The following is an 18,455-nucleotide window of genomic DNA, read 5'->3' on the forward strand; positions in this document are numbered from 1 at the left end:
GAACCCACTGGAATGTGTTTGTGGACATCTTGAATTCACTTCAGGAGCAAATGCACTGTTCCTCCTCCACAAAGGAGGAGAAACGAAATCCAGGGATCACCCCTTTAAGACGCATTGCCCTTTTCTTGCCTTGGAGGGGACAAAACAAAAGGATTCCAGCTTTTTGTTTTGTGTGTGAGTGAGAGAAGTACCGAGGTTCGACTGGGTTAGAACACAGATTAACCCCCCCCCCCCACACACAGATATAAACTCTCATTTCTGCTCATCATCTCGCCCATTTGAATTTTTTTGTGCAACAAAACAATTTAAATCCTCTACTTGCAAGTGACCGGCATTAAGCTCCTCCCTCCCTCGTGTTTTCTGTCTCCCTCCCATCCCTCCTAACACCCCCCTCCAGTCCAACACAGTGACACCACCCTCACTCCCAGATGTGCATTGCCCCCCCCCTTCCGCCACTTCTTTTCTCCAGCTCGGTTTCAGCCTTTCAAACATTCTTTAACAGTGGGGATGAAAAGGGGATTTTTAGGAAGATTAGGGAACGGGATCCTCTGGGCATTGTCTGGGAATCTTCAGATAAAACGAACTGGGTGGATGGAGTCAAAGGGAAGGGGGGGGGGGGGGTTTGTTGAGATGGAGGGGAAGGGGATAAAGCTACTTGCCACTTCCTGAAGATACATTTGTTTATGAAGTAGAGCAGGAATTGTTGTTGGCTGTTTTTAATCTTCAATATTCTTCATTCTCTTTCTTCCTCTTGACTTTTATTTTTGTCAAAAAAATGTTCTGTGCCAACTCTAAACCATTAAAGTTGCACCGACTCAGCCACCCAACGCTATGGCCAATTAACATTTTCAGCAAAGGGGGGTGAGTTAGTGGGGTGGGGGGGGTGGACAATGGCCGCTTATGATAATCTGCTCTTTATTGGAACATCCCGCCAGTGCTTTCATCGGCCAGCTCTCTGCCGGAGACCCCATGCAGCAGCCAGTCCAACGAACCACACCACAAGCTGCCAAACGCATCGTCACAGACAAGCACACACACATTACACACACACACACACACACATTACACACACACACACGCACGCACAAGCTCTGAATACACAAGTCACGCTGTAACAGACGCTGCATGCGTGTAGACGTGAATCCTTTATCTCTCATAAACCTATCTCTGGTATTAATTTATTGATTTGGATTATTTGCACAATTGAATAATTGATTGATCTTATAGTTACAGCGTTATATTTTCTTGTCTTTTTTTAACTATTGCTCCAATTCTCAAGTAATCGCATTTAAAATTAACAAAACAACGTTATTTAAAGAGCTCATATTCATCAATGGTATTTATTTACTTACTTTGTCGTTTGTTTCTTGTGATTGGCTGTAATTTAGTTAACAAACTGCAGCCCAACAACATAATTGAATTTCAACCTTGCAGTCAATTAATGGAGGCTTTCTCATGGTAACGTGTGAGGTGGCGCTCCACAATGCAGGTTAATGACAGAGGTTTGACCAGTAATTACACCATTCATTTGCTAACACAGCTGCTCGCCATGCTACCGTTGTCACTCCCCCACCCCCAAATACTCATTCCTCCCCATTTCCCATTGTAATGAGCACTCCAGGCTACAAATACCAACAGCTGTCTTTCCAAATACATTACCATTTAAATATCTTTTTGAATACAACATTTTTGCATTTGTGTATTGAACCGAAGCTCCAGGCGTGGCCGGTGGCGGCAGCGGCCTGGCGATGGTGCACAATGGAAATAACGGCGTTCAGGGAGCGTGTTAAACAAGCCGAAGATTTATTGTTGCACTGCTGGAATTTGCTAAACAACATCGTTTATAATGGATGCACTAAATGGAGACTGCGCTAACAGCCTGGAGCAAACTTCTGAGAGGAAGGAGAATCTGACGGAGGGTCATGATGATGATGATGATGATGAGTCAAACCTACGGCTGATGCTGTTGTTGGTCGATTAATTCATCAAGGAAATTCTTCCCTCACCTCCCCTCGACCACATGTCACGATGTGTGTAATAGGACACCCCTCAAATTTGTTCTTACATCTACCCAAGGGGGGGGTCAAGCGCACCCCTCCTCAAACGCACATACCACCACCTCCACCTTCTCTTTGCTAATTGAGCGGGCGGAGCCAATTATGCTAAAAAGGTAGTAGCTGTCTGTCAGCAGGTCGATGAGGGGTCCTCCATTTGTGTGTGTGTGTGTGGGGGGGGGGGGGGGGGGATCACAGCTTCTGTTTATTCTCCTGTTTATTCACACATTCCTCTACCTCCTCCTGTCTCTCGTGCCGTCACTAGTAAACAGAGTTTTGGCCCTAAATGGTAATAAATTAGCACCAGTGTGATTCTACTTTGCAGGAAAGTAAATGTGTAATTTAATTTTTATTACAATAAAATACCGTACTTTACATCCATGCACAGTAGCAATGTGTTAGCAAATGTAAGCCTAGTTTTAGCATCACTTTTGAAACATCTTATTAAAGAATCAGGTCACATGACTCTAAATCTAACTGGACATTCAACACTTCCAGTTCTCAGTCGCTGCTGGTAAACTATTCTGATTTGGCATCGACCTGAAATGAAGTAAAGTCTCATTCTAGCCAAAGAAAGGTTGATTCTATTGTTGGTGTTAAACCGCCCCAATTAACACTATCAACAGGTACCCGGGTTTACACTAGCACCAAATCTACTCGTGTTTCTCCACCCCTCTAAGCCCCCCAGATGGTTCACACATCGGTGTGTGTAAACATACTAGAGGAGCTAAACCACCTGGCTTAACCCGAGCTGAGCCTCGCAGAGCTCCGGCTTATCTGCACATTTCCACAGTGATTCTGTGACGCTTCTTTCAGCGCTGCAGCTTCTTGTGGCCACGAGCGGGACTCTTTATCGATGGCCCGATAGGAAATGTTGGAACTGTTTGGACTTCATAACGTGATAAATAACCACATTTATTTGAATTAACTATAACTGGTTGAGATCAGCTAAAGTAATCACGTTTTTAATATCTAAATGTTAAAAAGATTTTTGCAGAATGTCATTGCACACCCCGTCACGTGTCTCCTGCGAGCTGCATTTATTGTGTCGGAGGTGGGGGGGGGGGGGGGCTCCCAGCAGCCCGGCCACACTCAAGCAGAGCAGTCAGAGAAAACGAACCCAGGGCCTAACAAATACATGAAGGTTTGGTTTAACTAAATCCCACAGATAATGGCCACTGTGTCAAAGACTAAAGATTGTGGGAGGGGGTGGTGGTCTTGGAGGTGGAGGTGGATGGAGAGGGGGATTACTTTGGCGTTTTGCATCAGTTGCTTTCTGCTGGGTGGCCCTGCTTGTCTAAAAAAAGAAGGGAGAGACAGAAGGAAAGAGGAGAGAAAAGCATTTAACGCGGCACATTGAGAAGAAGAGGGCTCTTAATGCCATCAAAGCAAGGGGAGAAATCAGCCATTAATTTATTCTGGTCTGCACACACCACAAATACACCCACATGAAGACACACACACACACACACACACACACCAAGCCGTGTACACACCGTCCTCCAATTGTAGGTCATTTCAGTAACATCTGCTCCAAGCCGGTGTGGAAACCCACCAGGAACGAAGTTGACAAAATGTTACCCCCTGATCCCCTTCCATGTGTGGGTTTCCTTTGTGTTCTGTTTCTGTATGTGTGTGTATGCGTGTGTGTGTGTGTGTGAGAGAGAGAGCGAGAGAGTACACCTTAAATGATTTGTGTGTGGATTGAATGACGTGAGGAGACATTTTTCACCCTTAGATTCAGGAGGAGAGGCAGATGACTGGGCTATTCATTGCCTGATAAGAACTGATGGGGAGGTTAATAAGCTACACACCCAGGTCATCACAGGCTTTTTACTGGTGTAGAGGAGAAAGGAGGACAGCGATGATGATGAGACGAGCTGTGTGTGTGTGTGTGTGTGTGTGGCAGGCTGTAAAGTGGTGGAGTGTGAAGAATATACCTTCAGTATCTACTTTGACATACCTTGAAAGGTCCCCATAAAGTTCTCCCAATTGCACCAAATTAGCTTGATTCTGACTTTGCAGTGCAGTAACAAGTTAAAAACGTTTTTTATTAATCTATAAATATCCTAAAAGCATTTCGGAATCCTTAAGTAAGGGTCGAACTTTCAAATAAAGAGTGCATCTGTAGGAGAAGTTGAAGCGCAAACCTACTTATGTAATATATGATTAGTCGCCTGCAGTTTATTTCAGACGCTGTGACTTAAGAGAGCATAAATGAGGACGAAACGTAGTTTATTACTACCTGTGTGTATTTGTATTTCGAAGCGTCTGCTCTTAAGCATGCGTTAACAGCAAGACTGGGATCGCAGCCATTCACAAGCTCAGGCTACTTATTTCCCACAAATGCCCCATGTAACCTGAGGCTGGAGGCAAGAACCCCACTGAGCAGAAGACAAAACAGAGAACAGACTAATCTCTCTTCCTCTCTCGAGGCTTATTCCCCCTCTCTCTCGCCGGCCAGCTCCCGGGATGCGCCGTTTCAAAGCATCTGATTACTTCAAGTCTCTGGTGCTCTTTTGATTGTTCGTTTAAATAAAGGCAAATGCTTTTCATGTTCGATCACTTCTGTTAAGGTTGTTCTAGTGTTCTGGGAGTCTGGAGAAGCAGCAGACATACGGTGCACATTCCTGGCCTTAAACAAACCGGGGTTCTGCCAGATCACCTTAATTCATTGATTGTTAATCAAATGTGAATTGAGCTGTTTTTGAATGGAATTCTAACTGTGTGAAGCCATCAAGATATTGAAGGTGAGCTTTCCTTTAATGAAGGATCCGTGGTTCTCGTGGTGCTGAGGAGCCGCAGAGGTTCTCCCAGCGAGCATCATCGCTTGTGCGGAGGCGGATCGCTCCCGCTTTTGTGTTGTAGCGCAGAAGTTTAATAGACGGCAGCCCCCGAAGGTCCAAGCAAAGGTTCTCGTTCTGAAAAACAGCAACAACCTGGCGTGGCTTCTGTCCTCTTCCCCTTCATTCCTACTCGTGTCCCAGGGCTAATAGGGAGGCTCCCTATCAAGCACTCACCTTAATAATAAAAGAGAGACCCCTGTGGAAAGGCGCTAGCATGAGCTGCTAAAGATCACGCTGCTAATAGGATGATGCCTTTTTGCCTTTTGTCATGAGATTATGAACGGGAATAGCCTCTCCTCGCCGCTCCTCCACTGTTCTCTGCTCTTCCCACACGCAGCTACAGGCATCCTGGAGGGCCCCGTTGAGCTGGAGTGGAGACAGGCGTAACCAAGGCTTTGTTCCTCTGCTTGTATGGTAAAAGACTGGCTAATGAAATACCTTTTAGGGGGTATCAGCAGGTGAACTCTGCAATCAGGCGTTGCAGAAAACACACACACAGGGGCACGTACGCTCACATATTCTCCTCTTCCTCCTCTCGTCTGCCTCCTCGTGCTATATTAATTACCTGAAGTGCTCCGGGCCTTGCATAAAGCCCTTGATTCTGCCGCCCTCGTCTTTCTCTTCATCCAACGCGACAGCCACAATGGCCTAAGCTAGCCTAAAATGGGGGGGGGCAACAGAAAAGGGGAGGATGATAATAGTAATGAACACTGGTGACAATAGTGAAAAAGGTAATTGAGAAATTGTGTGTGGCAGGCCCTGATTTTCCTTTTCCAGCCCCGAGCTAGGTGGGAATAGGTTTGAAATCGTCTTGAGCTAAATAGTTCCGAGAGCTAAAGCTAAAGGAAGCTAAAGGAGACGCCGAGGCCTCTCGGGGCGTGAAAGTCGCCGCACGCATGCATTGATTTTTCTTTTAATTTCTCGTTGACGTGTGTGTGTGTGCGTGCTTTTGCTTGTCTACCTTTCTTGTGTGTTCCTGATTCCTCCTCGCCCCGGCTGCGACAGAGACAGGGTGGTCTGTGCTTTAACAGACAGAGGCTGCCTCCTCCATCCCATAGTCTGCCACTCTCTGATAATGTTTATTGATTTGTGGCAAAAACACAATTTGATGAAGTGGGGTGAAGGAGGAGGAGGGGGAGGATTGTATTTGTGTGATTGTCACAGTTTAGCTATTTGGAAAATAGAAAAATACCCCCCCCCCCCCCCCATTTATCTTATCCCATTTTGTTTTATAGACAATTCAAGTTGGAGTCACAAACACACACGTTTCAGTTTAATTGAGAAGAGGAGTGATAGAAAGAGGAAGGAATGAGAGGTGTCTGGAGGTTGGTTGAATGTTAGCTTTCAGGTCAGACATGTTTGCCAGAGGGTGTGTGTGTGTGTGTGTGTGTGTGTGTGTGTGTGTGTGTGTGTGTGTGTGTGTGTGTGTGTGTGTGTGTGTGTGTGTGTGTGTGTGTGAATGTACACACAAGAGAGTTTGTGGAGGAGGCGAGGTGCGTGTGTTTAAAGGAGCGGAAGATGAAAGGAGGAGGACCGGTCTATCGTCTGTGTTTAAACAGAGTCACGATGGGCGCGGCCTGCTAGCGTCTCCTGCTCATTAAAACCGGCTTTGGCGACCCGACTGAGCTCATGATGGGGCGGTGAGAGACCAGCTAAGATGTTACAAGAATCAACAAATTCATCTGCTCTCCATTCATCATGAACAAGCTAAGATGAAGAAATTATAGGAGCGCTTTTCTCCCAAACAAACAGGAAGTGCGCCCTCCAAATAATTTTTAGAACATTCATTGGTGCTTTCTGAAAATCTTTCGTATTTATGGAGTATATTTCTTTCAAGTTTGCTTATTTTTTCTGCTTAGAAACTAGCACCTCATGTGTAGTACATTTTAGCATTTTCGCATTTGTAGCCTTTTGTTTTCGGTTCTTCTGCACCAGAATCACTTTAACCATCAAGCTCCGCCCATTGCGGCCGTCTACCTGAGCAAAAGTTACGAAAATTATTATTATTATTATTGTTTTTGTTTTTATTTCATTCTTTTTCAGAACACCAGAAGGTACTTTTTTTAAACTCTCTTTGGCTGGATTTGACTTATTATTATATTATTGATTACGGAGCCCAGTTTATTATTACACAAAGTCCTACAAGTACGTTTCTTTCAACTCCAATGTCTTTGTGATCAGAAAGAAATAATTATGCAGCTCCATTTATACTTCTTCCTACTCCTTTTACGAACATGTGTACAGACTATTTTCTGTTGATATTTGTTTTTATTGATTTTGTTATCTTATATACATGTTTGAAATAAAATGTACATTACTTTACTATTTATGATCATGAAAAGACCCCCCCCCCCGGAACACACCGCTCCTGCCTTCCTAGCTGCCTCCACCTCTTGGAAGCTGCAAAGCAAGCGGTGGTTGACAAATGACACCAGTGGAAAAGGCAGTCATTGTGCCTCGGTGTGAGAGGAGGGCTTTTTCCGCTTGCATTTCTTACTTTCTTTTTACTTATTTTACATTTCTCCTTTTTCCATCTGGAGGGAGGGGGGGAGAAGAGGTCGGTGTGAATTGGTTAATGTGCTCCATTCACCAGACATTATACACAGGTTCTATGGAGCAGGGATCGGCTCTGTGCGCTGGGACCATTGTGCCATTGAGGGTGGCTAAAAAGGCCTCACACCGGCCTCCTCGGGGAGGAAAAAAAAAAAATAGCTCTCAGAAGCACTCCAGCAGAGAGCCGGGGAGAAAAGGAGCGAGCAGGAGAAATTACATGTGCATTGTAGAGAGGAGTGGGGGGGGGTTGGAGGTGAGCTAGATTGATTTTTAAACGTATCACAACAGTCGTGATGCTGCTGACTTGTTACGAATCACAGCAACCGGTGCGGTCGTTGTTCCTCGGCTGAACTTGAAGAAATTTTATTCTGGTCCCGCAAGCGAAGAAAAGACAAAGAGGAGGCTTTCAAATCTGATGATTGGATTTGTTCGGCTGCTGAAATCCAGCATGATGGAAACGCCACAAATGCAAATGGCCAAAGATGAATTTGCGAGCATCCTCACCTCGCCGCTATCCAGACTCTCCTCTGCCACCTCCCCTCCGGTCCTCGCCGCAGACCTCTCTGATTGGCTCGGCGTCCGTCATGCATATTCACATTGCTGCAGCGACGACCTTTTAACGAGCTCTTACCTAATCACAGGAAACAATGTTCATCCTGTTCTTTTTAGTCCTCCTTTCTTCATTCCCTTTCATGCATCTTTTATCTTTCATCTTCCCCTGATCCCCGCTGATATCAGTCGGGTTCGGCGTTTGGATTGGAGGGAGCGACAGGAGAGGTCCCAAAATAAACTGTGATTCAGAAAATGACTTGTACACAGAGGACCTCCTGCTACTCCTCTTCCCTCCTCCTCCTCCTTTTCCTCTTTCTTTTCTGTCTTTTTGCATGTCCGATAAACAAATTGGATTAACATCAATTGGATTAGACATTGGATTAGACGGCCAAACGGTGGGAGAAGAAATAAGATGAGAGCTATCGCAGCTTTTCCGTCTCGTTCATTTTTCCTCGATCCTTCCTGAAGCAAACGAGGAATTTCTTGCTTAGCCTGTCACCATATATTGTGATGTTTAGACAAATACAAGCCGTGCTAATGGTAAAAAGGCCGACCCGTAGCGAGGTCAAAGGGTCAAACCTTGGGACTGGTCAGTAACGGGCATTCTTCAGGGGCATCTGACTTCTCAAGAACCATAAATCGATAATAGCCATCATTATTTGCAGCCCGACTAGAACTTCAAACCCTTAAAACTGTTTAGCATTTAGCGAGGCCTAGCATAGTAGAATTACAAAATGAATTCGGCAGCAGTCTGACCACCTCAGGCTGGGATCCCTTATTCTTATTTATAGAGATAGCTAACTGGATTTCATTCGGTTGCAGAGGCCAGCTCCGTCGATTCACCTGATCACACTTCCATTGTTTTATTCACCTGTGTGTGCCTGGCGGGCGGGTACAAACACGCGTCAAACTTGTCTAACTAATCTCCACGTTTGGCTCTTGTCGCTGTGACGCCACGCTGGGAGAGAGACGGGAGATAGACGGGCGCTTGGTGTGTCTCTATCGGTCGAGTCTCGGTTGTGTTTGTGTCTGAGTTGATTGTATCTCATGCTTCTCACAATCACGGCTACTCTGAGAGCCGCGGTAACACCAAACGCGATATTAATGACAATTACGTTTTTACCGTCGGTCGGAAAATCCTCTTCTATCTCGCTAATCCTCGGATATTCCTGATCAAACGTTGTGCTGTTGCCAAACTTGCGGCTTCTTTCTCATCCTGGCGCATCTGTGGGAAAAGAAAAATGGCACGTAAAGCAAACGGCAAGACCCAGAATGCAACTTGCCAAAACTGCCAGATGCTTTGATCGGAGAAGGCCCCGCCGAGGCTCAGCGTGAAGCCACAGCTTTGAGACAGATCTGGACCCGGCGAGGCGGCGTCAGAGCGGCCTGCCAGTGATGTTTACACCGTTTGTCTCCATACAAACACGACATCCGCCGGCTTCTCTGTCTGTTGTTGTCGCGCCGCACACACGCCGCGTTTCTGTGGGCTGGCTCGGAGTGTTTTTTCTTTTCTTTTTTCCAGAACGATAGCTGCCCCAGAAAGAATCAAACCCTCAACCCCATCATTTATTCATCGAGTAATAGAGTCAGCCTTTAAAATCCTGGAGCAGCCGTTTAATGTCAGACTTTTGATTTGGTGTAGAGACACTGCAGACTCCTTTGAGCCAGGCAGGAGCTGGAGGTCAGCGTTTAGCTCTGGGGAGGAGGAGGAGGAGGCGGCTGGGCAGCCACTCGTCTTCCCTCCATCCTCTCCCTCACCTGCTTGCCCTTGTTGCCTCCTTTGCCCCCTCCCTCCTCCAGTTGCTTCATTTTCTTCCCCTCATCTTCCGCCCTAGCTTCCCACCTTGTCTCCCCCTTCCACTCCTTTATTCTACCTTTCCCCTTTCTCCCTTTCCCTCCTTCCCCTTCGCCTCCCCTCCCTGATTTCATAGAATGCGGCTTGTGGCTGGCTGCTGGCTGGCTATCGGTGGGGGGGGGGGATATAGCTTTATAATCCCTCCTCGTCTTCCAGCCCGCCTCGCCACAATGTCACAGGAGCTTAATATTTGCCATTATTATTTGCTTGTTTTATTTGACTTCAAGGCAGCACAATGACCTGTCAGCGGCGGCTTTATCCCCCCTCCGAGTGTCGTCCGTTTCAAAGTTGACTACAGTAATCCATGAGCCCCCGATTCGGCTAAATCCTGACGCTTTCTTTCATTCGCTCGTTCGTTTTCTTCTCTCTCTCTCTCTCTCTCTCTCTTTCTAGCTCACCCCTCCCTGCTCCACCCTTCTAAATGAAATTACATACATCTGCCGGCTCACGGTATCACAAATGTCCACACACACATCCGCACGCCCGCCTTTCGTCATCGGGGATGCGGCAGCCCGGTTCCTCTCCCTCGGCTTCATTCCGTCCTGAGCGACTCCACCGGTCATTTATGCTCAGATTAGGATCAAATCCAGGTCTAATGATACACGATCTTCAAACTGTACGTTTAAGAGTTTATACAGCGCACGGCCTTTCATTATTATTCATTGATTAAGTGGCGTGAAATGCGTGTTAATTCTGTTGAGGCCTATTTAAACCCCCTTCTTAAGAAAGGGAGCAAATACTCGTAAGAGATAATAACTTAATTCCAGTGACGATCTTTCCTCCTGCATCCACTCTCCTCGACACAAAGAATGTCAGATTAATGCAGCGATTTGTCACCGAAAGAGAGAAAAGCGTTTTTATCGTGATCAATACATCTGCATGTCGCTTGTTTGACTGAAGATTGGCACATTGCTGCATCAGCAGACTTTTTATAGCTGCGAATAGCTCTCAGCAATCATCAGGTTTCAGTACGCTCAGCCTCTTCCAGGCTTTCTACGCGTTCCCTTGTAGCCCGCGAGCTACAGCGTGCGCTCGGCTTTAGCCCCGGGCGTGGGCAACGCCTGCATTACCCTGAGCCTCGCTCGCTCGCCACGTCTGCAGAGACGTGCTTTTTTTTTGCCCGCTGAGCGATTGGGGGGATATTTATTGCCCTACAGTGAGACGCTCCATGCAGCGCATTAACACACACACACACACACACACACACACACACACTGCGGCGACAACAGGAGTCTTCTATCTGCAGCATCTTCTTCATCGGGATGCCGGAGTAGAGTCTAGTCATTCACAGACAAACGGCGGTAGAAACAACACCCTTTATTGATAAGGGTTGCTATGGTAACAAAGAACAACATGTGTCTTCATGGCTTTAAATTGGTGCAGGGAAACAACCGAGGAGCAGGTATTAACGTTTTCTCTGTGTGTTTCCCAGGCAACAACAAGGAGGAAGAGGAGGCCATGATGCAGGAATGGTTCATGTTGGTCAACAAGAAGAACGCCCTCATCCGGCGGCAGAACCAGCTCTCTCTCCTGTAGGCGCCACACGTCGTTTATCCAGCGTCATTCTCTCTTCTTCTTCTTCTTCATTTGTGCCTGTTGGGATTTCAAAGAGGAGGAGAGATTGAAGTATTCATAATCACATTATATCGTGGGAAAGGCTTTTAAAGTGGCCAATTGACAGAAGGGCTGATTATTAGCCCTTTCTGTTCTCTCTTTGTGGAGGCGAAGAGAGAAGACGCCTGTGAAGGACAAATTCTATTAGGGACTGAATAAGATCGTTTTTTAATATGACTGAAAGAGGAAAGAATTCAATTTGTGCCACACATACACACACACACACACACACACACACACACACACACACACACTAACAGCATGTCTATCTGTTGCTAATTTCTTTGTGTTTTCTTTATTCTTTACATCATAATACGTTTAATTCTAACCCTGTTTGCCACACACACACACACACACACACCCAGCGCTGAGTGTGCGCGTCCTATGTGTATCAGTTATGTGCAGTAGATTAATGCAAAGCCGGAGAAGGCTCAGGCGAGTGGCTGAATCGATGTTTATTGCAGGTTTCTTTAAGTGTTTAATGATTTAGTCATTAACATATTGATGAACTTTGTTGTGTGTGTGTGTGTGTGTGTGTGTGTGTGTGTGTGTTTCCTCCACTCTCTCTTTCAAACTTGCCACAGGGAGAAAGAGCATGATCTGGAGAGACGCTTCGAACTGCTGAACAGAGAACTGAGAGCAATGATGGCCATCGAAGGTGAGGCGGCGAGCAAACACACGTTCAGCAGGTGTCGGGTTCCGTTTGGTTCTGGTCGTTCCGATCGCCTCCGATTAGAATACACCAAAATAATTATTTAGATAAAAATGTCTCATCGTTTTCTACTCAAAGCAAAGAAAAAAAGGTTTATTTTTTTACCAGCCATGTGTTTAATTTTTGCTTCTAGTGTCGGGATGCATTTCTCCTCGTTTGTGTTGTTGTTGTTGCGTCTTTCGTGTGTTTCCGGCCTTCACAGAGAGCCTGAAGCAGGATGATCTGAATTCTCCGTTGTTTTCTTGATGAGGATTAAGATGCTTGATCAATGCTATCTGTTTCCTAGCCGGATTTGAAATCTCGCCCCGCCCTCATTGAGAGACGATTTACCGAGTAAAAACAGAAACCCAGTTCTACCATGGGAAGCTTGTTAACTCTACTGCAGCCGGGGAAGCAGCCATTGTGTCGTATCAAAGTTGTCAGGGGGCCAGAGAAGTTTAATCCTCTTCGACTGCGTCCTCTTTGGCAAAATGAACCTTTTGCCAATCAATGCTAATTGATTTCGCTGTTCGACATTGACTACCACACCCCCCCGTCAGCGACCCCCCCCCCCCTCCTCCCTCCCTCCCGGCTTTCTCCTCACAGCCATTGTAATTTCACCGGGCGCCTGATAAGATACCTGCTCCTTAATAAATCAATTGTAATTAGCCAGAATGGAGGCGGGCCTCGCAGGAGAACGGGGTTGAGGGGGGGGGGGTCCAGGTTGATCTCTTCGGTCTTATTTTTTTAATATCTATCGAGCCGCGGTCCGTCGGACGGGAGGATTCTGTTCTGGTTGAGTGTGTGTTCTATTTGCTCTACTGAGCCCGAGTGTGTATTCAAGTCCGCTGTTGTCTTTGCGTGAGTGTTTGCTTCTGCCAGTTCCTATTTCTTTACATACGGAGTGTGTGGACGTAAGAGAGGGAGCAGAGATGTGCGTGTGTGTGTGTGTGTGTGTGTGTGTGTGTGTGTGTGTGTGTGTGTGTGTGTGTGTGTGTGTGTGCGCCTCATGTACGCGCATGTTTTCTGCAGCCACCTCTCCAGCGCTGACTCTTGGGCGGATCCATTGAATGATGGTCAGCCGTGAAAGTAATTGCTGCTTTGTCCAACCAGTCGATGATCACACACACACACACACACACGCACACAAGCATGTGCGACACACCCCCCCACCGAGGCAAATAGGCATAAAGAGTTCAAAGCACGGGATGCGACGTTAACCGGAGCTTCGTCCGAGCCCTGACGCTTTTTACCAGAAAGGTCGGACGCCAGACGTTTCGCTCGACGCCGTCGGTCACACGACACACGAGAGAGGCCGATGAGGAGGCGAGGAGGAGACGAGGAGGAGACGAGGAGCGTTTGGGGGTGGGACGATGAGTCAGCTCTGAAGCCGACCTGGTGGGTTTTAGCTTGACGTAAAACACGGGTTTACAGTCTGATTGAATGCTCCCCCACTCAGGGGGCGGGGTCAGAGGCCGTCAGACCGCCGTCCGAGTCCTTTCGTACCTCGCTGGTGTGATGCCAGGCGGGGGGGGGAATGGCGTCTGCGTGCCACGCTCTCATCCCCCCTGCCGCCACATTGATCCACGATGCCCCCTTTATCTGCTTACTGATTCACACCCAGTGCGCTCTCTCTCTGGGACGGCGTCTTGGCTCCCTTTGTGGCGCCGCTACGCCTTCGTGTCTGAGCGTGTGCGCCTGCGTGCGTGAAGGAGACGCCCTCTCGCCATCCTAAAAGGGATTTATGCACAGCCGGGTCACCGAGTTTTTCCTGTTACGGTTTGATATGATAAGCTTTTTTTTTATATGTTTAAAATCAATATGTAATCCTATGCAGGAGCTTATCCCTCTGACACGCACACACACACACACACACACACACACACACGCACACGCGTCCCATTTGTAAATCTATTTGGGCTTTGTAACACATCGGGGTGTTGCGCCACAGGCCCCTGATTGATTAGGTGCATCATGGGCAACTTTTGATGATGTCGCCAGCGCTCTCAGGGCCGCTAGTTGACTGGAACCGCTGATTACAAGTAGCGGCGCTTGCCGATTTGTTGGACCGGAGTTGAGTCAAACATTATTTATCTGCATCAGAGCTTGTTTGTTGTGCATTTGAGGAAGTTCTCCTGAGCCGAGGAGGTAAAGTTCGTCCTGAGTTTAGTTTAAAGTTTTTGTTTGTTTGTTTGTTGAAATGAGCGGATTCAATTAGGGAGCAGGAAACGAGTCTCCAAACGTTTCCGTTCATCTCGTGAACGTATCCACGACCGGAGGATCGTCTCCCGGTTGGCGTTCGGATGATCCCGCTGTTCCCGGCGTCCATCTTTTGACGACGCGTTTCACGCCAGAGAGCGAGGAGGACGTGCAGAGGAAGAGGAATAAGTCAATAGTTGGTGTTTGTCTCGGTAAATGTCTGCAGGATGTCGTCGCTCCACGTGGGAACAGATCCGAGAGAGAGAGAGAGAGAGAGGCCCGTTTGCTCTCTTGAATAAATTTAGTTGGGGGGGCGTTCATGGGGATTTGAACCAACGCATTCTTGTGTGCCTTATTCAGACTCACATGGTTACCGCTGGCGTGCACGAGAGCGCTCTCTGAATACACACCCGCTCTGAGTCTTTAACTCCTCGCTCTCTCTCTCTTCTCTCATGTGGGAGGCGGGGCTTCAGTATGTGGTGTGGGGGGGGGGGGTCCGAGTGGCTGCAGGGTGTTTTGTTTGCCCCTGCGTGTCTGGTTACCCAACCTGCTCCATTCTCGTGTTGCCTGGTCACGTCTCTCATCGCCACCTTTTATTGTTTGCCTCCCTAATGAGGGGGGCGGGACTCTACGACATGTGATTGACAGCAGAGCCCACAGCCCCCACCCTTTGACTTTTTGGCTCTGAAGGAGAGCAGAGATGGATTAAGTGCTTTTTTTTTTAATACACCTGTCTGTTTTGTGGGACGTCCTTCCCCTTTTCCTGAGCGCCGAGGATTGTGGGATATTTTTCCGAGACGATGACTCAGCTAATTTTCCTTTTTCTGCACCGTACGCAGATTTTCAGCATCCCAAACCAAACCACCTCTTTAACATATGAAACTAAAACCCTCCCCAGATGCAGGATTGGGTGCATTTGGCTGCAGTTAAACTGTTGACCCCCCCCCCCCCCCCCCCCCCCCCCTCACACACACACACACACACACCGCCGAAGGAGAGCAAATTTGCTTCCCTCAAGGGAAAAATGAGGAAGAAAGATAGAAAGGAGAAGAGAAGGTAGCCAAATATAGCATTTTGGCTCACTGGTTAACTTCAAAGGGACGAGGAGGGCCAATGAAGAGAGCGCACGGCTTCCAGGACAAACACACTGCGCCCAGCGTGACACACACACACACACACACACAGAGCCTGACTGCTGCTATTTTATTTTTCTGTTTACTAGCATTTTGTGACTTTAACTTTTGACTCAAATTACATTGAATGTAATTAATTTAAAACAAAGTTTGTTTTTTCTTTTCCGTACGGAGACGCTTCATCGTTTTAGTTCTACGTGAATATAATGACGTCATTCCTGAAGCGTCATTTGGGATCCTGGGAGGGAGGGGGGGGGGGCACCTCCCTGGCGTTTGGGTGAAAGTGGAGCCAAGGGCGCCAGGAGGATATTTGAACCCCCGGGGGGGGAGCGCTCTCCTGTGGGCATCCCCCTCCCTTCCCGGAGAGCCTGAGGGGATCTGGGTGGGAGTTCCCACCTGGACCCTGGGGGGGGGGCTTCCCGGAAAGAGATGACATTCAGGGCCCCGCCTGTTTGTTTGTTTGTTTGTTTGGCAGATTTTACCCAATAAATACTGAACCAGGTTTTAAAACGTGAGTGGAAACATGGATTAAATAATTTATTTGACAAATTCAGACTCTGAAAAAAACAGATTAACATCATTCTTTTAGATTATTTTTTTCTTCCACAGATTGTTTACCAACAAACGGTGTTATTCACCAATCAATACATGCATCATTCAGATTAACGTAACGTCCTTCATCACACACACGCACACGCACACACACACACACACTCCAGGTGGGTCTGGAGTACCAGGTCGCTGTAGATCCTGTCCAAAGCCCAGCGGTCTGTTCGTGTCTTTAAAACGGTTTAATCAGAATCAGAGAGCGTCTTTATTACGAGAGGCTCCGGGGTCAGAGGTCGTCCCTCGTCCGATCGGGAGGAGAAAATAAAAGTTCATCCGGATGCGTGGAGTGAGAGCCGTCTTTCCTCTGCCGTTGTGTTTGCAGACTGGCAGAAGACGGAGGCGCAGAAGAGACGGGAGCAGCTGCTGCTGGATGAACTGGTCATACTGGTCAACAAAAGGGACGCGCTGGTCAGGGACCTGGACGCCCAGGAGAAAGAGTACGTTACCCACAAGCCCTCTGAAACCAGACCAGTCTGAAGATGTGCATGAGATAAACCCAAACGTCCTTCAGCTGGAGCGTCTCGTAGTCCGGGTAGATCCGGCGTCTCCAGAGATCCTTCAGAAGCTGTAGAGACGCAGCAGAAGCGTCCCGCATGCAGGGACAGTTACCTGTCCTCCCAGTTGTCCCCTCCGGAAGCCAACACGCGGTGCCAGGACGGGTGAAAGGCTGGAGCTGGGGCGGTAACCAACTGTTACCCCCACCCCCACCCCGCCCTCCTTGTCGCATCTGACCTTTTTGACCTTTGCCCCCCCCTGCAGGGCCGAGGAAGAGGACGAGCACCTGGAGAGGACGCTGGAGCAGAACAAAGGAAAGATGGCCAAGAAAGAGGAGAAGTGTGTTCTTCAGTGAGGGGAACACCACAGAAGAAGAGCGTCACCGTGAATATGATTGATCCCGATTGATCCAGACGCTTATCAGCTGGTTTTCAGCTGATTCGTGAGGCGCTAGCGACGTGACGGGACCGATTTCATTTGGGTTCCTCTTTTTGCTTCGCTGAGATCGGTTCTCGTGTGACGTAAACAGACGATGCACCGCAACTTTTCTCTGTCTGAATGTGGACACACCAGTACGTTTGAGGTACAGCACAACCGGCAGGTTATCGTGTTTCCATGACGACGGGGGCGGGTTTCATTACTGGACTGAGTGTCTTTTAATTATTGTACTTTAAAAGTTTTTAACTTGTAATATATATTAAGGGCAGGTGGGGGGGGGTCACGTTACGGTTCGCAGATCTTGCATTCATTTTAACTTTCCTATTGCTTTTGTATCGTCTTGGCTTGAAAGCATTTTACCAAAAGAAAGTTTAAAAAAAAAGAAGAAAAAAATAACTCATGTTGTAAATGTTCGTCACCGCTAACTTCCGAAATCTTTTTGTCAGGATGAATCAATAACAAAAAAAATAATTATTATTATTATTTATTGTCCTTTTGAACCTCCCATCGCGTTTCTTTTTCATTTCATCTGCATTTTCCTCCACGAACTTTTGGTTTCTATTTATTCTGAAGAAGAGGAGAACGCTTCGCTCTCTGCTGCACATCTGGCGCAGATGTTGGAACATTTATCTGTTTATTTATTCCGGTGTCATAACCCAAGCCTTCAATAATAAAGTCTTTATGGTTTCATCCTCCAGGGAGGCTTTCTGTGTGGCGTCTCTTCCGGCTTTGAAGCGACTTTTAGAATAGTTTTCTTTTAAGCTCCGATCTAAATGGAATCAAAGCGTTTTTCTCATTTCACACAGGTGTGATCCCGAATTAGTATTTTTTATTAACGTGCGCGTTTTACCTCCGATCCCACGTGATCAGACCACATTGGTGGTTATTTTTTCACTTCACTATGAAACTTATGCATGCACGCCTTTGGCCGCAGCGCCGCGCGTAATGGCTCCCATCTCTGCGTCCAGCGGCGCGTATTACTCGGCGCTCTGTTCGATTCCCCTGCGATGTGTTTGTGTTTAGAAATTAAAATTGGCGTTCGGCCCTTTTTTGTTTGAGGTCTGCGCAGAGCGGCTTCCTCTCGGGGAGATCAGAGAAATCACTTTGGACCGAGCAGATGTTTTTTTTTTTTTTTTCCTCCCTCTCTCTGGGCCGCTTCTGTGCGCGCTGGAGTCGGTTCGTGGAGCTGGAGAGGCTCCGGTCACCCACGACCCGGGTGGAATAAAACGCGGAACGTCGGGAAGACATCCATATTAGTATCCAAATGTAGGACGGGGGGGGGGGGGGGGGTCCTCCACCTCAAATTACCCGCTTTCTAATAAACTCAAATAATTTTGCGCATAATAAATGTCCCTGTATTAAAATGACCACGAACAGAGTCTGCAGGTTAAACACCCCCCCCATCCCCGCAGGCTG

General features: G+C 47.5%; 1 protein-coding gene across 1 annotated transcript in view; it reads left to right on the plus strand.

Moving 5' to 3' along the window:
- Positions 1–17,730, plus strand: part of ehbp1 (EH domain binding protein 1) — an 84,480-nt gene extending 66,750 nt beyond the window's left edge. Inside the window, exons 22-25 of the mRNA XM_068740960.1 lie at positions 11,293–11,392; positions 12,059–12,132; positions 16,429–16,543; positions 16,866–17,730. Of these exons, the coding sequence (XP_068597061.1) occupies positions 11,293–11,392; positions 12,059–12,132; positions 16,429–16,543; positions 16,866–16,956 (380 nt within the window). The 3' untranslated portion in view covers positions 16,957–17,730. The remainder of the gene's footprint in view (positions 1–11,292; positions 11,393–12,058; positions 12,133–16,428; positions 16,544–16,865) is intronic.
- The last annotated feature ends 725 nt before the right edge of the window (positions 17,731–18,455 follow it).

The sequence above is a fragment of the Brachionichthys hirsutus genome, chromosome 7, assembly GCF_040956055.1.
Source record: "Brachionichthys hirsutus isolate HB-005 chromosome 7, CSIRO-AGI_Bhir_v1, whole genome shotgun sequence".
Taxonomy (NCBI): Eukaryota; Metazoa; Chordata; class Actinopteri; order Lophiiformes; family Brachionichthyidae; genus Brachionichthys; species Brachionichthys hirsutus.